The sequence below is a fragment of the Bombyx mori genome, chromosome 24 (assembly GCF_030269925.1).
Source record: "Bombyx mori chromosome 24, ASM3026992v2".
In the NCBI taxonomy this organism is placed as follows: Eukaryota; Metazoa; Arthropoda; class Insecta; order Lepidoptera; family Bombycidae; genus Bombyx; species Bombyx mori.
In genome coordinates, this window is record NC_085130.1 from 8,272,293 (window position 1) to 8,299,208 (window position 26,916).

Sequence of the window (26,916 nt, forward strand, 5' to 3'; positions counted from 1 at the left end):
TTCCACCGGCTCTGTCGACAGACTGAACTGAGAAAGGGGAAAACTGTGAAATAATAAATAATAATAATAATTGGGGATACATTTTAAAACGCACAAGATAGTGTTTCGGTAATCAATAAATGCCAGCCGTATGCCGATGCGACCGGTCTCCGTTAGCTACGACAGACCTCTGCCCGGGCATGGCTGGTGATCCCTCCCCCCCCCTCTATGCGCAGCCTCCGAAGGCGCGTCCTCACTCCTCGCTCGACCACCAGAGAGAGCGCACGTGTCCCTCCCGCGCGTCCCTACCTGTGGCGTAGTTACGGATTACAGTGTTTATGAATGGAGATTTTAATGAGAGAAAAAAAAACCGGTTTTTTTTTAATAGAGACCCGATTTCCGATTGTCGTGGGATCGTGAACAGGTTGCAGTGTTAGTGTTTCGATATTCATTTATATTTAAATTATAATATTCTCTGTGTTACATCTGTGTTCTGTGTTAGTGTTGAGTGAATTTCTCGAGAAACATTATGTGTAAGTAAGATCTTGTCAAGTTATGATTAAGTTACTGAAAAATATCTCATTACAGTTAATATCGAAGCTTTTTTTTTTGAATGCACAACGTGATAACCGAAGCGGGTATTGACATTCGCGAGCTTTCGGAAAAGCTCCGTTTCGCGTTAGAATGCGTAGGTGTTTAATTATATCTGATCGACTTCTAAATAAATAAGACGGCAAATGAGGCTTCATACGGTTCTTATTAGTGATCGCTTATCATTAAATGTACCATGCGCCAGTCTACCAAGATATTTGCTTTATTTATTTCAAATAGATTTTTTTAGTACATAAATTAATGTCTTCGAAAAAGTCCTTTCTCAGATGTTATCCTTAAAGTTCAAGCTAGTTTTTGTAATGTTATGCGATGATGTCCATGGACAGATGCCTCGTCCTTCTATTTGGTGTAATAAAACGAAGACTCGAATTTCCAAAAATAATTTCCTCTCTACTCTTTTATTTTTTAAATTTATGATTAATCTAACAGTCGACGATTGTAAGGTCTAATTAGGATAGGATTACTAGATTACTGATTAGGATTACTCAAAGCAATTACATAGAGTTGTATTGTGAGTCGTTGAGAAATTGGTAGGTATCTCCTAGCCTGTTTCCTTCGCGTAGGAGTGGTTTGAAGGGTAGGACATGTCTATACCAACGCACAGACCTACGCTTAACATTATTTAACAAGGTCTTAGCTTCCAAATACAATTAATCTATACTAGAGGTCCCGCAGTAGTCGAAATTCGACTATAATTAATTGGAATTGTAATTTTGTACACTATTATGATTGTATTTTATACTTCTATAATCACAAATTTCGCCAAGACTACACTATAAAAAATATTAACAAAGACAAACAATATTTAATCTATTCTCAATTTGACAACAGACGTCAAGAACAAAAGTTTGACAATAAATAGTATGCATGCGTGTGTGCGTCAAATACATGGTATGTAGTGTGTGTAATGTTTTCTTTATTGATTTAATGTATCTTTTATGCGTTATTTAAAAAAAAATATTAGCATTGTGCACTTCTTCTCTATATTCTCTATAAGTGTGGAAAATTTCATACTCCTCCGTCCGCGCAATTTTCGTAAAAAGGGATACAAAGTTTTTGCTTCACGTATTAATATTAATCTATATAATAATATGTGAAGAAAAAAATTTGTAGCTCTATTTACGAAAATTGCGCGGACGGAGAAGTATGAAATTTCCCACACTTATACACAATATAGAGAAGGAGTGCAGAAAGCTAATTTTTTTTTAGTACGCCTTAAAAATACATTAAATCTATACTAATATATAAATCTACAGTAGTTTTTACGGATGTCTGAACCATGCATCCGATTGACTTGGAACTTGGTATCCATGTAGAAAATACATGTACTTAATGGATAGACTAATATTTATATGAATGTTGAACTCCCTTATAATAATGACAATAAATAATAATGTTAATTTTAAATGCCCAGCGAAGCGGGCGACTGCGGCTTGTCAATAATAAAAACATTACACACACTATATACCATGTATTTGACACATCACATATAAATACATTTGAATTCTGTGTTTATTGTCAAACTTTTGTTATTGTTTAAAGTCTGTGGTCAAATTGAAAATAGATTAATATTGTTTGTTTTTAATATTATTTGCCTAAAGTGTAGTCTTGGCTAAATCTCTGATTATAGAAGTATAATTGTCTTTGAGAATATAACTTTAATCATGTTCAAATTCAATCGGATTTCGACTACTGAGGGACCACTAGTATCTTTAAATACATCGAAGGCAAGAAATACTTTAAAACATATCTACATTTTTACGGATTAATTTGAAGTATTTTACAGTATTTTTGCAGCGTATCGTGTATCTAATTAAAATCACTTTTACTTTTTAATCTCGTTGACGATTCAAATTGTAAAGTACTCAAAATTTCGTAAAGAATCTGATGACAGTAAAAAAACGCGAAATGATTTCGTAAAATTAGTTTTAATGACTGTACAGTATAGGTTTTTTTGTTTTTAATACGCTTTTATTAGCTTCAGACGTATGTATGTTAGTATGTAACGGAATCTTTGAACATGATTTTGACCCCCTTCAAAACGTGGGATTAACTCGAAATTTGGCATACTTAATAAGGACAGATGACAATTTAATAATTAAAAAAGATAATTGAAAAAATTGAAATTCAACTAAAAAATGAAAAATAAATAATAGTTTAAAAAAACAAAAAAATACGCTTTTATAGAAAACCCAACTAAGAATAGGAAATAAATTTTAATAAATTTGAATTATAAATAGTGTAAGAAAAAATGATTTTATTGTAAAAAAGCGTGGTGTGTTTTTAAGGATATTATCGAAATAACCCTTCTACTCATATCTGTTCATAAAATATTTATAATTACTGATACCATGCACACCACACTTTTTTTTACAATAAAATCAATAAAATTTATTGAAATTTATTTTCAATTTTTTCAACTTTTCGACTTTCTTTCAACTTTTTTTTTTCGACTTTCTTTTGTCTGGTGGTAGGACCTCTTGTAAGTCCGCGCGGTTAGGTACCACCGCCCCGCCTATTTCTGTCGTGAAGCAGTAATACGTTTCGGTTTGAAGGGTGGGGCAGCCGCTGTAACTATACTGAGATCTTAAAACTTATATCTCAAGGTGGGTGCCGCATTTACGTTGTAGATGTCCAAGGGCTCCAGTAACCACTTAACACCAGGTGGGCTGTGAGCTCGTCCACCCAGCTAAGCAATAAAAAAAAGAGCCTTTGACTCCCCGATATGTATGTCTCGATATAATATTTTCTGGAGTAAAATGCAATTTTTTTATGTATCTATTTCTATAAACAAAGAAAGAAACATTTCGGAACTCGATATTTTACGACAGAAACAAGTATATCAATATTTATTTAACAGACACTTGACATTTTCCCCTCGCTGTTTGACCTCTTAAAGGTTGAGAAATGCGAACTAAAGATACTTTGAGCTTTTGAGCTTACAATGATAATTCAAGATCGTTTTGTTTTTGGAAATTTTAGGACGTCACAATAATTTTTTATAATTAATATTTTATTTATTTAATTTTATTGTGCTTGTAGGCAGACGAGCATACGGCCCACCTGATGGTGAGTGGTTACTGTAGCCCATGGACATCATAAATGTCAGGGGCAGAGCCGCTTTGAAGAAGGATATGTCATAACGCTCGGGAAACATCGTGGAGGAGAGAGCTCATTCCAAAGCCGGATGGTACGTGGCAAAAAAGATCTCTGGAAACGCACTGTTGATGAACGCAGTGGCTCCAGTTAGTGTGGACGATCTCTACTCCGGTGGCGGGCGGTGCGGTGATAAAAACGAGATGATGGAATCATCTCAAACAATTCCTCAGAGCACTCCCCATGGAACAAATTCATATTTATATTCATATATAAATTCATATATAGAAATAATTGCATAAATAATTGAAGGGCTTTCCAGTCGTAGATTTTTATCTAAATTTTAAACTATTAATGCACGTGGTATTGTAATGCAGAACTGTGTCGTGGTTGAAATAGGCACGGTGGTGGTACAGACTTAAGTAGGCTCACAATACCACCACAAGCTGAGAGTCCTGTCACAAGTCCCACATTCTGTAACTTGCCTGACGCGTCATTGACAGATATGCCAGGTGATAAAAACATGCCAAATCCAAAAAGACAATCTGACGTCACAGGAAATTGTAACGAAGTGACATGCGAAATGCCATTCTCAATCTTCCTGGATGACGAAGCGAACGGAAATTTCAATGAAATCATTAATTCTAATTTTATCCAAAAAAAAATTTAGGTTTAAATCATTTCAATCGACTAAGAGTATAAATGAGTCGACTATTATCAAAGCCGGCAATCTGACTTTTGGATAATTATTGGTAAATCAGAAAAACGAATTATTGACTTTGTATTCCATTGGCAGTCACAAAACTCTTCGGAACGACATCTTAGATAAATAACAGGTTAACTATTAACCTTTATTTAATGCAGGTTTTGAACCGTATTCTTTGAAGGAGACGATTATATTCAAATCAATCTGTATTGACATATCAATAACATTTTTTTGTCCAAATGCACAGATTGCCACCTTTGATAATAGACGACTCAAATAAGTGAAATTCGATGACTTAAATCTCTGGATTTATATTCTTTCGTCAACAAAACCACTTTTTTGAAGATATACTTCTTTAGGCGCGTTATGAAAAATTTTATGAGAGTGAAATTTTACGATGCGCGCGCACCGTGACACAGAATTAACAGAATGAAGTTGCCTACTAAATCGCTCATTATCATACGACCGACGTAACTTGGCGAGTCTGAATATAGTCGCAGGTGAACTTTCCGAATCGTACCGAGAATTACCGAATGTATACGATGTCAAGAAAACGGATGTCCAATATGCGTGTTTGAGGATGTTGTTTAATCGATTTTTTTTTTCAAATTGATTAAAATATAAATAAAAAAAAACAACAAATAATAATAAAAATAAAGTATAACTTCTTACGCGCGTACATAAGTACACGCACCCTTTTTTTCCTTCCTAAGCTGATAGCCTTGAGAGGCTATTTCAGCGTAACCTTAACTAGTAGGTGAGCTCACGGGGCTCAAACCGGAGTGATGCTAACACTGACCCCAGCAAGAGTAGTGCTTCGCAGAATATACCGGATCAGAAACGCGACCCACTGAGAAGATCCGGTGAGGAACGCAGTGGGCTGTGTCTATGGGTTAATTCGCTCGTCGAGCCCTTCGTCGCAAGCGACGGGTTCGACGAGGACGGTGACCGGGGCTAAAACCACTGAGTGTTGAGAAACAGATGAAATAATGGATCTTAAGTATTACATCTTCAACTATATACATAATTATAATGTTAATTATATACATATATGTATATAATGAATTGGTGTGACGCAATGTTACTCATGATGGTAATTACATATAGTGATAAATAAGTGTGTTGTTGTTGTAGCTAAAACTGGGTGGACCTTTATGAAACATTAGACTCTATTAGCCAGTCAGCGCCATCTATCGCACGTTGATGGTACTTTAACAGAAACCTTCCTCGGAGTCAAAATAACAATTACAATGGGCTTCGTCAGAGAGGCATGAATAGTAGGCAATTTGTAAAAAAACTAAACTATAATTATAATAAATTATTGGTGGTAAAAGGTCTTATGAGTCCGCATGGGTAGGTATCACCACCCTGCCTATTTCTGCCGTGAAGCAGTAATAGGTTTCGGTTAGAAGGGCGGGGCACCCGTTGTAACTATACTTGAAACCTTAGAACTTATATCTCAAGGTGGGTGGCGCATTTGCGTTGTGAATGTCTATGGGCTCCAGTAACCACTCAACACCAGGTGGGTTGTGAGCTCGTCCACCCAACTAAGCAATTAAAAAAAAACAATCTAAATCATTATACAATTAATTCACACACACAATAACATAACAATAACATCTGTCTCATGGGACTTCGTAATTGGAATAGAACAGAGGCTCCCAAACTTATTTTGTCTACTGTCCACTTTGAGACTAATAATTATTTTTTATCGCCCCATTTTTTTTTCTGTTACTTAAACACCACTCAAGCGAGAGCTCAGTCGGTGTCTAAGAGTCCTCCTAAATGAAATTACAAATCGTCTTCCAAGCCTCTACACAACACACCCTTTTTTTTCTGGGTCTCTTACCGCCCCCCTTTAAGCCTGCAGCGCTCACAAGGGGGCGTTATCGACCACTTTGAGAAAGGCCGGAATAGAGTGTAGGAGCGCTGTTCTAACGCGACACAAATTTGAGTTAACTTTTACGCGATCGAGAACGTTAAAAAACTCGCATTAAACACATGGCTTTGGTAGACGTCGATTGCCAGGTGGGCTCGGAGTTCATCTGAGGAATTATCTATCCATTAACTCTATCTGTGCGACATAGTTTTTGAATGTCGGAGTGGGCGTATACAGTTATCGGCAACCATTAATATGGGCTCATGTTACGTGCTGGGTTCGTATTTATGTTCAAGTATAGTATAATATGTATATCTATACTTATTAATATTATAAAGAGGAAAGATTTGTTTGTTTGTATTGAATAGGCTCCGAAACTACTGAACCGATTTGAAAAATTCTTTCACTGTTTGGAAGCTACACTATTCCCGAGTGACATACGCTATAATCTTTTTTGAAAAAATTAGGGATCCTTACTAAAAGACCAATAATGTAACCCAAGGTGTATAAAAATTACTTAAAATATTCTTTACATCGCATGCCCTGCGCAAACTATTGATGATAGAATAAACTTATGAATGTACTACGACTTTGTAGAACGCATTATTATTCACAAAAAGTGTCGCGACAGCATATGTCTAACTATTATAGTTATGCCGCAATAAGTGTTCTTTTATTTTACAAATAAACCATGTCAAATATCGTTGAAGTGTTTGTTAAAGACCCGAGCGGAGCCGGAGCGGGCTGCTAGTACAGTATAAGTATAAATAATAGGATCGCCTTTTTTAATACATCAGCTATCAGATTCAGCATGTGTTAGTGATTACGAGGGATCGAAGCTTGAATTGAAAGTACAGTACAAATAACTTTCCTATAACGCGGTATTTTATAACACGGTCGCTCTTTAACACGAAAAGAAAACCACGGTATTTCTACAATATTTTTTTAATGCTTAGATGTGTGGACGAGCTCACAGCCTACCTGGTGTTAAGTGGTTACTGGGGCCCATAGACATCTACAACGTAAATGCGCCACCCATCTTGAGATTTAAGTTCTAAGGTCTCAGTATATGTAGTTATGTACAACGATACAACACGATAACGAAATTTTTCTCGAATTAACGAACTCTGAAGATTTGGCTTGCGTTATCTAATTTTTGTTATGGTGTTGTCCATGTGACATGTCTGTCTTCAGACGATGCTTGAGCATAGCAACTTTTTTTCAGGACATTTAAAATTTATCTACACAACGTTTTTTTGCTTTTACGATTAGAGAAAATCGTATCGTAACGTGGTTTAGAAGAAGGAAGCGGAGAAAGAGATAGATAGCTAAGAGGAGAGTGATCTCTTTTTTGACTATTCAGTGATGCGACTATCGCATCAGGGTACAAATGCTTACAAACGTGTTTAATAGAATGTTGTTATTCACCTACATGTGTGATCTTTTCAGTAGTCTAATCTTATACCTTTAAACGAACAATTCTTGTATATTAATACAATTCATATATAATCTGAATCTCGGAAACGGCTCCAACGATTTTCATACAGGGGATTTCGGGGGCGATAAATCGATCTAGCTACGATTTATTTTCAGAAAATGTTGTTTTATTCGTGTTTGCACTAATCAACTCTTCCCGACATCTATTGGTGAATAATAATACTATTTTTCTTAATTGAGGGCAACTAACCGTTTAAAGACACAACAAGATGGCGTTATCAAAAAAAAACCATCATCATCTAGTTACGAAAAATTTAGTATCGCACTTTGGAATTGAAATGATAATTAATTGTCTATAACCTAAACTACTTAAAGATATTGGGTTCATTCGCATTTTCCCTACCCATCTGCTAATAGTCTAAGGCTATTCCAGCTATTGCCGGACTGGTAGGTGAGCTCACGGGCTCAACCTGAGATAGTTTGCTAATACTAGCTTTAGCAAGAGCAGTTCTTCAGAATCTACCACCAGATCAAAATCCTGATCCACTTAAGATCTGGCTTTTTTTTTTTTTTTTTTTTCCTATCTATGCTGATAGCCTTGAGAGGCTACTTCAGCGTACCCTAGCTTGTGTAGGTGAGCTCGCGGGGCTCAAACCGGAGAATTGCTAACACCGCCCTAGCAAGAGCAGTGCTTCGCAGAATCTACCACCGGATCGGAAGCGCGACCCACTGAGAAGATCCGGCGAGAAACTCAGTGGGCTATAGCTACGGGGTCATAAACAAAACTTTACCAACATTTTTGGGCCATCTAACTTTTGCATTGAAGGAAGCATTACGATAATATCATTCTTCAAATTTTAATAAGATGTGTGGAAAATCTGGAAGCATGAGGATAGTGTAAAAAAAAACTACATCTACCACTGCGTATTCGACAGTGCGTTTCCAGAGGTATTTTTTGCCACGTACCATCCGGCTATGGAATGAGCTCCCCTCTACGGTGTTTCCCGAGCGCTATGACATATCCTTCTTCAAACGAGGTTTGTGAAGAGTATTAAGCGGTAGGCAGCGGCTTGGCTCTGCTCCTGGTATTGCTAAAGTCCATTGGCGACGGTAAACACTCACCATCAGGTGGGCCGTACGCTCGTCAGCCTACAAGGGCAATAAAAAAAAATGCCGTCCGATTACTAGCAGCTACGACGATTTTGCAACGGATATAGTTTGTCGATGCGCTAGAAAAAACATAAAATTTACTTTGAATTAACAACAAAAAAAAAAAAGGAATCAATTACCGATACTGGTTTGAATGATCGCCACCGGATGTGGAGCTTGAACGGCTCGGGAACCGGTCTGCAGCGGCTCCGTGTTCCCAGCCAAGCTGTTTTTGTTTGGTACAAGCTTTTTTTTTTCATTACTGCGATCAGTCTTTAGAGATATTTAATAGCAGTTTTTGATACTAAGCACAAAGTGGGAATGAGTTGCTCGCTCCGGGCATTTCAATATTGCAATAATTGTTACGTTAAAATACCTTTATTTTTATTGCTTAGATGGATGGACGAGCTCACAGCCCACCTGGTGTCAAGTGGTTACTGGAGCCCATAGACATCTACAACGTAAATGCGTCACCCACCTTGAGGTATAAGCTCTAAGATCTCAGTATAGTTACAACGGCTGCCCTACGCTTCAGACCGAAACGCATTACTGCTTCACGGCAGAAATAAACAGGGCAATGGTACCTACCCCCGCGGACTCACAAGATATCCTACCACCAGAAAAGAACCTCTTGTAAAAATGAATACTTAAAAAAAATATCTAATATTAAAAAAAAAAGACATGCCCGCTGAGTTTCTTGCCAGTTCTTCTCAGGACGGAGGCTAGTTTTTGTGAATTGGCGGTAATTGTTTTTGACGTTCAACAAGTATGTACTTTCATTTATGTAGCATAAATTTTTTTTATTGATTGATTGATAGTTTCATAGATCATCTAACTGAAGTCTTGATTTGTTATCCTTCGCTACTGGTGTTAGGACGTCTTTGGGCCCGCACGAGTAGGTACTACCATCTTTTTTCTTTCCCTGCCTATTCGTTGGTAGCCTGAGAGGCTAAGAGACTATTCCATTTACGCCCAGAAGGGTAGGTGAGCTCACAGTCTCAATTTAAGAGAATTTGCTAACACTAGCCCTAGTAAGAGCAGTGCTTCGCAGAATCTACCACTGGATCGGAATCGCTACCCACTGAGAAGACCCGGCGAGAAACTCAGTGGGCTGTCTCTACGGGTTAGAGCCACCGTGCCCTCTATTACTGCCTACCTGTTTCAGTTTGAAGGTTGGGACAGCCGTTGTACTGTAAAATGTTGACTTTAGAACACTTCGCCTTGGTGATCTCTTTAATTGAAATAATTACACATCTCAATCTATACCAGTATATACAAAAATAAAATAGTTTTGCTATCTGTTACGTTTCATGTCCAAATTAGTCAATCGGTTTTGACGAAATTCGGTATAGAAATAGTTTTAACCCTGATAAAGTGTCTAAAAAGTGCCTTTCATCTCACTGCCTCAAGATGAGTTTCTGCCCACGCGATGTAAAGTCTAGTCCACGCTGGTGAAGCTACTGACAGAAAACTAGGTTTTTATGAGCTTTACAGTCATATATCGCAGTTTTTTTTTATTGCTTAGATGGGTGGACGATCTCACAGCCCACCTGGTGTTAAGTGGTTACTGGAGCCCATAGACATCTACAACGTAAATGCGCCACCCATCTTGAGATATAAGTTCTAAGGTCTCAAGTATAGTTACAACGGCTTCCCCACCCTTCAAACCGAAACGCATTACTACTTCACGGCAGAAACAGGCGGGGTGGTGGTACCTACCCGCGCGGACTCACAAGAGGTCCTACCACCAGTAAAAAAGTTGTTTACCCTGCCACCAGTGAATTCAGACTTAATTATAAAATATCAATGCACGTGCCTCGTTTTGGCATTACCACCGTTGGTCTTGCCCAAAACGAATTTAAAAGTTCGAACTGTCATTATGTGAAGCCAGATAACAAAATGGCCGCTAATACAGGATGTTGTGTTTTGTGGGTTTTTTTTAAATGCGAAGCCTATTAACTGATAATGACACATGTTAATTTAATTACATTAAATAGAGTCGTAATGGATGTTTTTTTTTTGCGTCTTTGAAAACCAGTCGAAATTGGCTATGAACTTTGTCTATGCCAGGCCTTGCTGTTCTAAGCTAGTGTTGGGACTGTGAACTGGATAAGTAATTTAATGTCTTGGATTTTTGATATTAATCCATTAGTTTCTTCCATATTAAATAAAAACACAATAGGAACTATAAATAATATTAATTTAATTTGTCACAAATTCACCATTTAATTTAATTTTGTTTTGCTTTTCTTATTTTTTTTTTTTTGTAGTTTATACCACGTTTTAAGTCTGTACACACGTACCTAGCCTTGAATCCCAGTAAACCAAAGAGGAACGGGGGTGACTGAAAATCAGTTTTTTTTCCCTACCTAAACTGATAGCCTTGAAAGGCTATTTCAGCGTAACCTTACCTAGTAGGTGAGCTCACGGGGCTCAAACCGGAGTGCGGCTAACATTGGCCCTAGCAGGAGTAGTGCTTTGCAGAATCTACCACCGGATCGGAAACCGATCCGGCGAGAAACTCAATGTGCTGTGTCTATGGGTTAAAGGGGACGGTAACCGGTAAAATTCAGCGTTGTTCGATCAATTCGTCTGCTTTGAACAGCATTAGCTGGACCAATTCCTTTTGCCTTCCTTTTTCCTTTTCTTTTATTTATCTTCTTCTTCTCCACCTTATCCCACTAGGTGGGGTCGGCACAGCGAATTTTCATTTCAGCACTCACTCCTCTCTCTCTCACATCGTCATTCACACACTCGATCCATGTCTTCTTCGGTCGAACTCTTCCCCCTCTACCTTGCACTACCATATCCATACATCACCTAGTCACATGCATCTTCTCTCTACGCATCACATATCCATACCACGCTAACCGTCCGCTCTTTAACTCTCTTTTATTTTATTTATCTACTTGTATTAATCTAAACTTATGTGAAAGGCAATAAATGATTTTATTATTATTATTAATGAGGGTAAGAGCTGACGACACTCTGATAACGGGTCAGTGGAGTCCATAAAGTCGTAACGTCAATGATACTGTCCACTTTAAGACCTAAGATTAAGCTCTCATACGCTATTGGTGTGGCATCTGTCCAAATTTGATTCCAAGTAAAGACATTGCGCAACAGTATTAATCATCTCTGGAGTTGAGGCATCAGAAAAATGTTTTCAGCGAGAATCATCTCTCGAGTGCAAAGGGCTAAGAGAAGGTATCATGTGGTAATTGCGCTGTGAAGGCTAAGTTCTTTGGTGACCACTTAACACAAGAAGAGATGATATTCTTTACGAAATTTTGCGAACGAACGAATAATAGTTTATCAATTAATTAAACGGTGCTTAGTAAAAAAGGTAATAATGTCGTTTGAAAATGATCACCCTGTATTTTACTTTGTAGGCGTCTCCCGCATTGCAGCAATGTGGCGTCCACATTTGAAAACACATGTTCCATCTAAAACGCAATTAGAATATTAATTTTGCGTCGATTCGCTTTTGTTTCGCAGTTAATTTTTAATTTAGCGAAATCGAGGGTAGTCTGAAGACAGGCGAAGGGTGAGTTGCAGGAGGCTTTCCGATTGGGAATAACGATGAAGGGTAGATCTTCCAAAGAGTGGATGTAATTGCTCGGTAGACCCTCGATCAGTGTACTTAGTGCGAGTTTTTTAACGTTGTCGATAGCGTAAAAGTTAACTCGAATTTGTATGGAGTTGGAAAGTTTGCCTACGCTGGCCGCTGGGGGCGCTGTTCCAAATACAAATTTAAACACACAACATTACAATTTTAGAACAAATTTAAGTTAACTTTTACGCTATCGAGAACGTTAAAAACTTGCACTAAATACACTATTGTTGTTCGGAGATTCAGCTATCAGTCAACAAAATTTACAATTTTTGTTATTGCTTAGAAGGGTGGACGAGCTCACAGGCCACCTGGTGTTAAGTGGTTACTGGAGCCCATAGACATCTACGACGTAAATGCGCCACCCATCTTGAGATATAAGTTCTAAGGTCTCAGTATAGTTACAACGGAATAACTATCTTAACATTGGCACCGCGAATTGTCGCTTTGAGGCAATAATACGCAGGCCGGCCCAAAACCCCACCACCGCTAAGACATAAGACAAACACATCTTTTAACGCCAGCCCGTACCGAGGTCAATAAAACTTTATACAAAAAGCAATGCAACCGCCGACACATATGGCGACGTTCTCACGGTGTTCAAAGACTTTTAGTATTTATAAATAAGTACTATGGAACATGAAAAAGTGATTTAATTAATTAACTGGCTACGAGATTGAGACCTCATGCTTAATGAGTTATTTTCGTGAGGCGTATAACGGGTTAGTGCATTAAAGGGGGAGGCTAAACCCTCCATTATTACGGTATAGTGAGCTAGAGAGAGAGAGAAAGAGAGAGAGAGAGAGTATTCTTTATTGTACACCAAAAAACTAATAAACAGTGCGATACATTAAATACAATTGGCGGTCTTATCGCTAAGAGCGATCTCTTCCAGACAACCATCAGGTGGACCACAATTATTTGGAAATGAATTACGCGCGGTGTACCAATCCAGTGAAATATATATATACATATAGGTACACATACATATACACATACATACATACATAACACACATACATACATATAAACATAGCTAACCCGAAGAGTCAGGTTATTCCCAATATAAGCCGTTTGAAGAAGGAAGACCCTAACTCAATATAGTATCGTATTTATTATAGGTCACATTGAACATTGAAAATCTTAAGAGGAAAACGGATATTAAAAAAGGTGTTTTTTTTGCTTAGATAAGTGGAAGAGCTCACGGCCCACCTGGTGTTAAGTGGTTACCGGAGCCAATAGACATATAACGCGTAAATGCTGTCACCCATATTGAGATGTGAGTTATAAGGTCTCAGTATAGTTACAACGGCTACCCCACCCTTCAAACCGAAACGCATTACTGCTTCACGGCAGAAACAGGCAGGGCGGTGGTACCTACCCGTGCGGACTCCCAAGAGGTCCTACCACCAGTGAATTGGAGCAAAATTTTTTTTTTTTTGCCTTTGTAGGCAGACGAGCATACGGCCCACCTGATGGTGAGTGGTTACCGTCGCCCATGGACTTCAGCAATGCCAGGGGCAGAGCCAAGCCACTGCCTACCGCTTAATACTCTCCACAAGCCTCGTTTGAAGAAGGACATGTCATAGGGCTCGGGAAACACCGTGGAGGGGAGCTCAATTTCTTTATAGCGTAGTTCACCGAACTAACCGAAACAAAAAAACCAACCCGTGTGGGCTTAAGCCACCACAATTAAAACTTTAAATCCAATTATGCTAAAAAACACAATGCTCCCGCAGAAACGTAACCTCGTTACCGAAAGGTCGCATCTCGCGTATTAATCTCAAGCGATTTCGGTCGTTAACTAAATACCGATAAAGCATTCGCGACATACTCGTATAAATCAAAGAAGTAATGAATCAGTGACATATATAACGAACACACAAACAGACGGACGGTAAAGGCGAAATGATTGCCTAGAGTCACCTACGTGCGATTTCATGTTGCTTGGTACAAATCAAAGAATTATGAGACTTACTTCTTATTTTTAACTCGCCTTAATTCTTGCTTGTATTTTTTTTTTACTATATTAGTAATAGGGAATGCTGTGTATAAGAGAAACGACCTAACTAACTTTGTCCTTTCCCTATCTCCGTAGTCTGCTGCTTCTACGATTATTTTTTTTTCCTACCTAAGCTCGAGCGATAGCCTCGAGAGGCTATATCAGCGTAACCTTAACTAGTAACTGAGCTCACGGGGTTCAAACCTGACGACGATGCTAACACGAACCCTAGCAAGAGCCGTGCTTCGCAGAATCTACCACCGGATCGGAAACGCGACCCACTGAGAAGATCCGGCGAGAAACTCAGTGGGCTGTGTCTGAGGGTTAATTTACTCGTCGAGCCCTTCGTCGCAAGCGATGAGTTCGACGACAATAATGACTGGTGCTTGAGGTACCTAAAAGCACCGCTAGTGGATCGGGAGGATCCGAAATGACGTGTTTGGGGCGACGTCGACTGCTTTCCATTCTGTCCGCCGGATCGGGAATGTAGCTACCGGCGGCCACGATGAGAGGGTTCTCGTGTCGTGCCGCTTTATCGAAGTGTTTCGTTATTACGAAAGTGTTATTTGAGCACTATGTTTCATCGTTCATTCGTCTTAAGCGTCTTCAGACGTGGTTTGAGGAGAGTCCTCCGTGACTATGTTTCTAGTATTGCTGATGTTTATGAGCATCAGTGAGACCAAACCCTTACGTAGTGATTGCCATCGTTTAACTTTGGGATCAAAGTATTGCATGATTCATCATCATCAGCCTCTATCTCTCCACTGCTGGAGGTAGATTGCTTTTACAAAAAAAGAAGTCATGTATGCGTTTAAAATTATTTAGTTCCCCCATTAAAGGCACGGTATTGAAAAGTGCAAAGAATTTACCATTGATCTTTGTAATTATTGAGTTTTATTCAGTCTTTACGTCGCTTGCTATTAACATAGTTAAATTATTTATAGCTGTTTTGTTCGAGTACACGTTCGCACAGAACTCATATGCATGTACAAATAAAATTCTTTCCCACGAGAAGAAGTAGTATTAGAACTTCATGGACATGTTTTTATTCGTTGGCAGGCAAGCTAACAATGATATTAAGGCGGTCTATGACTTTAATATTTACCATATTCAAAAATCCTTCAATTCTCCCGAAAAATCGCATAAATTATGAATCGCTTCGGCTTATATCTTACGGCGCAGCGCGTACTCAAATAGGCGTCGCGTGGGCCAAGAGACAGTTTCGTAATCAAATTCGAGTTTTAGTTATAATGTTTTAGATTTTTCTTCGAGTGGGCCTGCGTTGGCTACTTAATTTCGTTGCGTGGTACCTTGCGGTAGTAATGTTGTTTTGTAACAGCATTGGGCAGAATGTATGCTTTGTACAAAGACGTATTTGTTATACGCGTAGCTGAACCGAGGTGTTTATATCTCGCTTGATATTAGCCCCAGTAGTGCTGAGTTTATTTATTATTACATAAAATTATCTTGCATACATTTCTAAAGGATATTTGAAATAAAAGGTCCCTAAAAAAATCAATGCTAAATCACAGCAAAATAATTTTAAATGGTTATTTATAAATGGTACTAATTTTATTTTTTTAAATTTTTTTCCTAGATGGGTGGACGAGCTCACAGCCCACCTGGTGTTAAGTGGTTACTGGAGCCCATAGACATCCACAACGTAAATGCGCCACCCACCTTGAGATACAAGTTCTAAGGTCTCAAGCATAGTAACGACGGCTGCCCCACCCTTCAAACCGAAACGCATTACTGCTTCACGGCAGAAATAGGCAGGGTGGTGGTACCCACCCGCGTGGACTCACAAGAGGTCCTACCACCAGTAATTACGCAAATTATAATTTTGCGGGTTTCATTTTTATTACACGATGTTATTCCTTCACCGTGGAAGTCAATCGTGAACATTTGTTGAGTACGTATTTCATTTGAAAAATTGGTACCCGCCTGCGGGATTCGAACACCGGTGCATCGCTTCAACACGAATGCACCGGACGTCTTATCCGTTAGGCCACGACGACTACAAATTTTTTTTAGAATTTATTAAAAAACGTAATTCATGCGCGCGCTGAGACACTTACGTACATATTGATACCTAATATCTATGATCCAACTGCGCAATAGTCGGTATTCCGACGCTCCACCTTTAATACTAATTAACAGAGAGTCGATCTATCGACGGTTCATGCTTTGAGCATTTAAGCTTTTTTTTATTGCTTAGATGGGTGGACGAGCTCACAGCCCACCTGGTGTTGAGTGGTTACTTGCGCCTGTAGACATCTACGACGTAAATGCGCCACCCACCTTAAGATGTAAGTTCTAAGGTCTCAAGTATGGTTACAACGGCTGCCCTGCCCTTCAAACCGAAACGCATTACTGCTTCACGGCAGAACTAGGCAAGGCGATGGTACCTAACCGCGCGGACTCACAAGAGGTCCTACTACTAGTAAAACTGCTAACTGACTTGATGGACCAAGACACTTGCATGAACAGGGCTGTTAGTAATAGTAGTATCGAACTGTGTATTCTGAAACATTATTGGAACGAAGTTCCTTATGGGACGATGCGCAGGGGTACCCTAACCGGGAATAAACGTCCGTAACGTAAGATTTTTATTAGTAATGCACACAGTGTACGACTTAACTTCGTAATAACGTACAAAAAATAACAAACAACCGCGAATGAAGTGTACCACAATAAGTTCGCACGTTACCGAATGACCGTGGGTTGTTGCGAAACCTCCTTGTTTTCTTTATAACTCGAATAGAACTTAAAATTAATATTTTTATAATAAAGAACTTCATTCCTATCCGGTGTCCCATGACACCAGATGTGTGATCTTTAAATCAGTATTTCAGGTAATCTTGGTAATAGAAAAAAAAACGCGCCCTTAAATCGTTTAAGTAGCCTGAATTATGACTACGACTCCCGACAACCGATGTACCTATGTATTATCAGTAATATATCTATACAGTATATATCTATACATAATATATATTTTTAGCAACGGCTTAATAATTTAAATAAATAAAAAAAATACAAAAGTGGGTAGGAACGATCGACACAGAATATTAAATCTAAGACAAGTGAACGCTGCGCGCGCTTCCAGCAAAAGTGATCCGAGGTGGCGTGATGTCCCCGCTGGTCGGTCGGTTGCCCCTCCAGATGACGAGTTGCCCCTCCAGATGACGTCACGAGTCCACGTGAGTGCTCGTCGTCAATGGCTCCGCCCATCGACTTTGACTTAAGAGGGAGTCGCCTCTAATACGGCCTCTCCTGACTGGTGGACGTCCACGTTCACCTCGATGTCATGACCGTCTTCAATCTCTGACGATGCAGGACTCACTGTGTGCACAGCGTTGCTATCGGGGTGTTCTATGATATCGTCATAGAAATAGATTGTTTGCATTACAATCATGATTTTGGTACCATGAACCATTAGTAAAAGTTAGTAGTTTTTGTGAGCATTTTACATCACATTTCAGTGTGTTCATGTATAGTAGACTCTTGTTGAGTTACGTTAGATGTACTGACGACACGGCACTGTTACCATATCGGGTGTATAATATACTGTGAGAGGAAAGTCTGGTTGACATGGCCAAGTTAACATGTCAAGCCAATACACTCGTAACGTGAACTGCGTTACCACGTCACACCTTTACGTGAACTTTGTTACCACGTCATAACATATACGTGAACTATGTTACCACGGTACAACATCTACGTGAACTATGTTACCACGTAAATCTCTGCGTGAACTATGTTACCACGTTACAACATCTACGTGAACTATGTTACCACGTAAATCTCTGCGTGAACTATGTTACCACGTTACAACATCTACGTGAACTATGTTACCACGTAAATCTCTGCGTGAACTATGTTACCACGTTACAACATCTACGTGAACTATGTTACCACGTAAATCTCTGCGTGAACTATGTTACCACGTTACAACATCTACGTGAACTATGTTACCACGTAAATCTCTGCGTGAACTATGTTACCACGTTACAACATCTACGTGAACTATGTTACCACGTAAATCTCTGCGTGAACTATGTTACCACGTTACAACATCTACGTGAACTATGTTACCACGTAAATCTCTGCGTGAACTATGTTACCACGGTACAACATCTACGTGAACTATGTTACCACGTAAATCTCTGGAAGCATGCAGTCAACCCCAAGAATGTTTGACATTACGCGTCACTGGTGACTCAACTAGTGCCTGAACCCTACGGGGACTCGGCCTAACCTGACCACCAAAAATTAAATCAAATCGTGAATCTGTAGACTAGCGTTCGCGAGTCAACCAGAGGGCCCATTATGCCCCGTATCATTATTAAAGTTCCGAGTTTGTCAGTCAGACCTCTGACCATCTTAATACAGAGCAACGATCTCCTGGCGCACTCGACGTATGAGTCAAAGCAATCTGATGCTAATTGCATAGCATTATAAAGAATATTGGCATATTCTAACTTTCGCGGACACAACGGCTTAAAGTCTTTTACGAAGTTATCCCACGTCCGGTCACTAGACAATCACACGTGTAACCAAGTACGCTCATCACTCTTAAGACAGCCCAAAACTCGTGACAAATACTCAGTGCCTTCCCAGTTAAGGATCTAGCCCATTCTACTTCCTTACACAATGTGTCTATGTATTGCACGGCAGGGTAAAACTTAGAAATAAGGTAACCATGAGCTCGATCTGAATTTACGAATCTAATGGATTCGGTTAACTTTCGTGCTGATGTGGTAGTTGCCTTTTTATTGTCACAACGCGTGGTGGAACTATTTTACATCTATTCTCTTCGATCAATAATACTACTAGATTCGCGATTAGCGCTTCAAAAGCGGCCCGAAAAATAAGACCACAAATAAATTTGTGGTCTTATTTCAAATTAGTATGGTCCAATCATAGCCAACACTAAGACGTCAAAACGCTGCAATGCGCGTTCAAAAACTGAGTAAAAAACCACCGTAACACCAAGGTTTTGGAAGGAATATCTTTTTTTGGTAAATTTATATTATTAAGTGTTTTTCATAAAATAATAAACACAATTATATTGTAAATAAAACACAATTTACGAATATTGTAATTGTTTGGCCAATGTTTGCAACAAGGCACCAGCTATTGTAACAAACATCACCTATTCTTGGACAGGGAATGCATAGAGTAGTTTTGTTATTTTATAATGTTATTTTTGTTTGTAGATTTCCTAGTAGCCCCTTGTCGCTGTGCATAATGGATATATTATATTGTTGCGAAAGAAAGAGGAGAAGAAATATAGAACTCTTATAAAAATTCTAGAATTGTTCAATGGTGGTGGCAAATCAATGCAAAAAAGTATTAAAAAAACTTTATATGTATGTGTAAATATTTTAAGCGTATATGCTGAAAAGGATTTGTTTTCTGGGGGAAACGAACACAGCCATAAAATAAGCCTAAATTAAACTGATTATAGAAAAATTCATTGATATAAGATTACATTATATTTGTAAAAAGAAACCGCTCATATAAAAATGACTTCTAAAAGACAGCTTTATAACAAACTGAATCTGTTTAAAGGTAATTAAATCTACATTATTGTTTTAATTACTTCTGTATAAAGAATACGTGGAAAACATGTTTCGTGTTTCCTTTCATATTTTTTTTACTTTATTCAATTTTATTTTTTATCACCTATTTAGCGGCAATGTAAAATATTATCTACTACTTTTTTGAATCGGTCAAAAATAGTTGCGACCATACAAAACAAACCTAAAACAAATATGTATATTCTGCAACTCTATGTCTTTCAATACTTACTGTGTTCTGAGCATTGAAATGTAATACCAAGAACTACATCTAGTTCCACAATACAATAAGCACGAAATTTTAAACAAATATTTTTAACCTTATAAATTAGGCTTTAAGTATCATTTTAGAATAAATATTTTTGTACTGATGACTTTTTATGTTCAAGTGACATTTTAAATTTATTCCATAATATTCTTTTTCTGACGAAAGGACCTAAATACATATATTTTGCAAAGGTAATTAAACTTTATGTTTAAGTATTAAGGTTTATAATAAACTGAAGTCGTTAACATTATTAAACTTTTTTCTAAGAAATGAAGATGTTTTCGTGTCTGCAAACGTGGCCACTGGAGCGTCTTATTTTTGTTCCTGATCCGTAATCTAGTACTATTATTGATCGAAGTCTATTCTCAAACGCGGGTACAATCGACACGGCGATGGAACAACACGGCGTCTCGTTTGCATGATCACCGACCTGGACAGTCGGACTGTTGTCTAATTGACGTATTGATGGAGTGTGCCGACTAGTAACATTTTGAACCCTTCGAATGTTATTTCCACCCATCGAAACTGAGCATTCAGTCTCGAGTATGTTCTATCGCGTCAATAAAAATAGACCGTGAGGTCGGTTGTGATAAAGTCGTTGAGCTAGTTACTTGGTGATTTATTACATTTCATAAGAGGGTATCCGACAAAAAAAATCTACTTCGCACCACGAATCGATATCATTAACGCTGGGGTCAAAATTAGAAATATAAAAATGGTTCGACCTTACTTTGGACAGTGCACTTAATGCTCCGATGATCCTGTCTGTAGCGTCGTACGCGTGGGACTCTGACGGCAGCGGTGATGTGATTCCCAACGCCACCACGGGTCCGGCGCCACCACCGTCCGCGGTCGAGGGATGTGCGTCTTCTATCTGCGACCCTAGCGGGCTCGACTCACGCGCAACGTTCACATTTGAGTTTTAAGCAATTAAACGCGCCAATATTATTCTCCAATATTGGTCTCGAACATTCGGCGAATGCGAGCGTCCTCCTACCCTGCTTCCAGTTACACGTATATCGGTCATTACGTTGTTAATTTAATGCAAATTTTTAAAAATAAACTGTACGCCAGGATAACCCAAAAGCGGATAGGGCACAAGCCCTATCCCACTTCTGATTTTAGCAACGGCTTAATAATTTAAATAAATAAAAAAAATACAAAAGTGGGTAGGAACGATCGACACAGAATATTAAATCTAAGACAAGTGAACGCTGCGCGCGCTTCCAGCAAAAGTGATCCGAGGTGGCGTGATGTCCCCGCTGGTCGGTCGGTTGCCCCTCCAGATGACGAGTTGCCCCTCCAGATGACGTCACGAGTCCACGTGAGTGCTCGTCGTCAATGGCTCCGCCCATCGACTTTGACTTAAGAGGGAGTCGCCTCTAATAATATATACATCTTAAACTATTTATTTTAACGAACCACTTATCTATCATCTAAGCAAAAAATCGGTTGTCTGTAAAGTCGGTTTACTGACGATAGTTGAACGTGACGACGTCATAAGAAAATACTGATGGAATGGTTTCATTTTTCAACTATGTATCGCAATTATCGTTGCTTTTGTAGCGCATCAGGGATGTTTTTTGCAGACGCGCACATAGATTGTTTTTACGCTACCATGCGTAAGAGGTGTGCATCTCTGGTAAGCAGAGTGAGGGCCAGCTCCAACAGTATCCTGAGCATGATCGCAAGCAGGCTGGACTGTGTATAGATGGGTCGCTGTGGTGCCATCTCCCATGGGATGTTACGACAGTAATTCATTGTGATGTCATATAACTACTAACATAGGTCTAAGACTTATTAACGATTTATATGAGTCATGGTTACTTGCAATAAAAACATTATTATTATTATTATTATTATTATAAACAATTGACACCACATTCACTTTTCACTGAACTACATACTTGACGAAAACATGTAAATGTATTATTGTATAGCAGCTGTCCACGTGGATGCATCGCTCACTCAAGTAGGAGAGAGACAGATGTCGAACGCTGCCGAACGCGGAGGCCGATTGTGCCTCTTTGTCGCTCGTTGCGCGCTCTCGCTTGCACTTCAAGCCTTAAATGGAACGCCCCAGAGCGAGGTAACGCCGCATGAGTCATGTTTTTTCGTGCGTGCAGCCGGCGCCATCGAATTATAAGACGTTGTCACGTCAAAACAAAAACAAAAAAAAAACACAATGCCCATACACACTCATAAAATAGCTTATATACTAGCCAAGCCAAAACCCATGAGATATTTCAATTCTTGGAAAGACCGTACGTACGAATTTCAACAACGTAATCACGATATATAATAATAATGTGAGCGATTGATATCATTAGTGTTCTGTTAATTTTCATTTATTCAATCATTTAGCTTGTTTTTTTTTTCAATATTTCGTAAACATATCTTGTTGGTTTCCCATCTCGGTCTCAGCTATTGGAACGCCTCCAAATAAGGTCGATACTAAAGCCGGAAAATAGATTGGCAATTGTATTTTTTAATGAGCTTTTAATATGAAGCGCTAAAGGAAAATGTTATAGTTTTGAAAAACTAACACAATACGCTTTTATAGAAAATCCAACTAAAAAATAGAAAATCAATTTTAATAAATTTGAATTAAAAATAGTGTAAGAAAAAATGATTTTATTGTAAAAAAGCGTGGGGTGCTTTTCGGGATATTATCAAAATAACCCTACTACTCATATCTGTTCATAAAATATTTATAACTACTGATACCCCACGATTTTTTTTATTATAAAATCATTTTTTCTTACAAAATTAAAAATTTATTTTTTATAGTTACTTTATAATTACTTTTTTAATTCAAAATTAAAATTTATTTTCTATTTTTAGTTGGATTTTCTATAAAAGAGTATTTTGTTAGTTTTTCTAAACTATTATTTATTTTAAATTTTTTAGCTGAATTTAAATTTTTAGTTTTTTTTTTAAGTTTTTATATTGAATTGTCATCGGTCCTTAATAAGTATACCAAATTTCGAGTTAATCCGTAGTTTTGAAGGGAGTCAAAATCATGTTCAAAGATTCCGTTACCAACATACATACGTCTGAAGCTAATAAAAGCGTATTAATAAAAAAAAGAAGCAAAATCGAATGTGTTCTTCTCTAAGCACGCCAATAAAATTTCGACCATAGCACGACGGTTTTGTAAGCGCACACATGTTAAACAAATTTAGTGTGGTGATGCGACCCAAAATTTGTTTTTATTCACCAAAGTTTAGATTAGTTATTTTAATACATCGTTTTACGAGCGAGTTTAAAGTTAATAAAAAAGGTTATTTAACGATGGACCGACGCCATTTTGAACTTACATCAATCGTAAATGAGTTCCGTCCATTCGTATACGTATATCTTTGTTTGGTGATAGAAAATATTTGCGAGGAATTTAAATTATAAATTATGAATTGCTGCTAAATATCTTTTATTCTAAACTCACGTAATAAAGTATTTTAATTCTTTCCGTTCTTATTATAGGGGTAGTCGAAAATTAGAACTCGCTATTACACTGGACTTTTGGCGGGAACGCGAGGAATGAAGTTGTGTGATTTGTTTTATTTGGTCTATTTAATGTTTCTTCATTTTCAAATGTGTAATAAACCACCGTTTATTAACTGTTTAATATCTGTGAAAGTGCACAAATGTGGGAAAATAAAACAAAGCCGCTGGACGCAACTTCTCGGGATCCTAGAAAAAGTCCACTGAAAGTATCAGTAATTGACCACCATTTTACTGAGATTATATTTCTATCTCATCTCATTTCACTCCATGGTATCATTTTTCATAAAAATAAGAATATAAATTAAAAAAAACTAGACCCGACCTAAAGGTCTTAGTTACCAGGTCATAAAATCCCTTAAAAAAAGCTATTTTACTTACGGAAATGTATTTGGCGCCAAATGTGCCTTGTAAGTTTACTTAATCATTTCATTTATCCTCTAGTTTTTAATGTCAAATCGCTGGTCACGAGATCAGAGTTGAAACCTGTGGACGCGTTGTATTTCAGAATAAATTTATAGGTTATGTTTTTGGCGCGTATCAACAATACTTTTTTTTTTTATTACGTTTCATTTAAAAATTACACTGGCGGACTTAATGCCTAAGGCATTCTCTACCAGTCAACCAAAGGTAGTGCAGAGTGAATACTGGTAGGTGCAATGAAATTTATATTAAGTTACAAATACATACACAAAAAAAAACGTATATACATACATATATATACATACATATAATTGTTTAATTAGTATTAATAAATATTATATTAATATATTAATAAACTTTACGCGTACGTACTTTCCCATTTTGAGGTGAATTGTAACGATTATTGTTACAGTTTATTTAATCAAATCAAATCAAAAAACAATTATTCAACATAAATGACAGTACGTACTTGTTGAACCTCAAAAAGAACTACCGCCAATTCACAAAAACTAGCCTCCGTCCTGAGAAGAATTGGCAAGAAACTCAGCGGGCATGTCTTTTGTTTTTTTATATTAGATGTTTTTTAAATATTCATTTTTACAATGAGTATTATAACGTAACAATTATTGCAATATTGAAATGCCCGGAGCGAGCAACTCATTCCCATGTTATCCGTTAGCTTTGAGCTCGCAGGATCCTGATAAAGAGCCCCAAGTATCGGGCTCAATGTGACAACCACGATTATTTCTCTCATAAAACGAGTCACGCCGGTCCTAAGCAAACATGCGAAAAATGCATTTTTCCCCGCCAAAGCAAACAGTATAACGCGACAAAACATCATCACATAAAAAAGCGTGTTATGTTTTATTATAACGCTACTTCGGTCGGTCGTTACGTTTTTTCGCGTTGTATTTTTACGGTTGCCGCGTAATATTTAGCGATCTTTTTTCGTTAGACTCTGATTTGTTTTTTCGAGTGTTCGTTATTTAAAAATTAAAAAAAAAGTTTATCAAATTCCGTAACCTAATAAAATGATAATGCAAAAAAATTTTTTTTAACGTTTTGCTGTTATTATTCATTATTTGTCATTATTATTTAACGGTAGGCTCTGCAATAACAATTGCTCCTGACATTGCTGAAGTCCATGAGCGATGGTAACCACTTACTATCTGGTGGGCCCTATGCTCGTCTGCCTATACGGCAATAAAAAAAATGTGTATTAGGAGTTGACAATTTTATTAATATTAATTCAATTTGATTTATTTGATTTTAATTTATCTTTGTATTTAATAATTCTGATAAATTGTAATTTTAATTTCATTGTATTTTAATTTAAATATTATCTAATGTATGTGTATAAGTCTGGCAATAATAATCCTTCAGAAACAATTTACGTCTGTGCTATTGTCTTTTCGCTATTTCATAATACGTCATAAATGACAGCTCACGTCAATTCTTCATCTGTCAAATTATTTGTTGAGTTATTAATAATTCAAAATGGCTGACCGTTTTTTTTTTCTTTATTTGCAGGTAGTTCGAAAACTATGACGCGGTAGACGAACATTCAATGGTAATCCGTGACGATCCTAACGCGTACTGACAGTGGCGACGATGACCGAGTGTTAATAAGTGATCTCTGACATAATATTATGTGAATTGCGTTAATTAAATTCAAAATCAAAATGGCTGGTCGGTTTTGGAAGAACTTGGCTGTTTTTTGCGGTAAGTGCACTGTTTTCTTAGATAATTTTACGTAATTAATACGACATGTAGTTCTGGTGTGATTTGGTATTGTAAAGAGACTTTAATGGATAGGTTATTATAGAAATCAATTGTGAATGAGAGAACCGCGTGCTTGAAACACGATGCTGTTTTGTTTTATCCAAAAAAAAGCAACCCAGTCTAAAAGTTTATATAAGTTTGTTAATAACTTCCGATATACTCTAAGTTTTTCAATCTCCGCTGACATGAATGATTAATTTACACAAGAATAGTGAATGTTTCCTACGATTTATTTATTATTTATTATTTATTAAGCCTTTTATTCCATGCAATTAAATTTTTTTTTTTTGTACATTTAGTTTATATAATATATGTATGGACCCCTCTCAGGTAAAGGCCTCCTCCAAAGATTTCCACTCTGCTTTGTCTCTGGCGACATAAATCCAGTGTGGTCCAGCAACCTTTCTAATATCATCCTCCCAACGCGTGTACGGTCTGCCGACGCGCCGCTTGCCCTGTGGACCGTCCCATGCAGTTACTTTCGATGTCCATCTCCCATCCCCGAGTCGTGCTACGTGGCCAGCCCACTTAAACTTCAGTCTTTGAGCATATTTGAGAGCGTCCACTGTTTTGGTTATGCTTCTTATCTTTGTATGACGCACTATTTTCCTACGATAAAATACTATTATAGCTTATATTTTCATTTTACTATTTCCGACGTCTGCACTATGGAAACTGTATGGATTATCGCATCGTCATCATCATGTAATAACTAAGTAAATCTTAATAATTAAAACGAATGGCATAAGGTCATACAATAAATAATGAAACCTTATAAATTAAAATCACTTTTTTTTATTGCTTAGTGGGCGAGCTCACATCTCACCTGGTGTTAAGTGGTTATTGAAGCCCATAGACATCTACAACGTAAATGCACCACCCAC

The 26,916-nt window shown here is 37.7% G+C and overlaps 1 protein-coding gene across 4 annotated transcripts in view; it reads left to right on the plus strand.

Moving 5' to 3' along the window:
• The first annotated feature begins 234 nt into the window (after window positions 1-234).
• The window catches only part of LOC101736649 (nephrin), a 257,615-nt gene continuing 230,933 nt past the window's right edge, over window positions 235-26,916 (plus strand). For 3 of the 4 annotated variants that reach the window (XR_005246160.2, XM_062675693.1, XM_038019716.2), the window contains exons 1-2: window positions 241-512; window positions 25,781-25,972. Coding sequence is in view for 3 of the 4 variants with exons in the window: in XM_062675693.1 (XP_062531677.1) it covers window positions 25,933-25,972 (40 nt within the window). In the remaining variant the exon portion in view is untranslated. Of the gene's footprint in view, window positions 513-25,780; window positions 25,973-26,916 lie in introns of all 4 variants that reach the window. The other variant, XM_038019715.2, reaches the window with a different exon arrangement.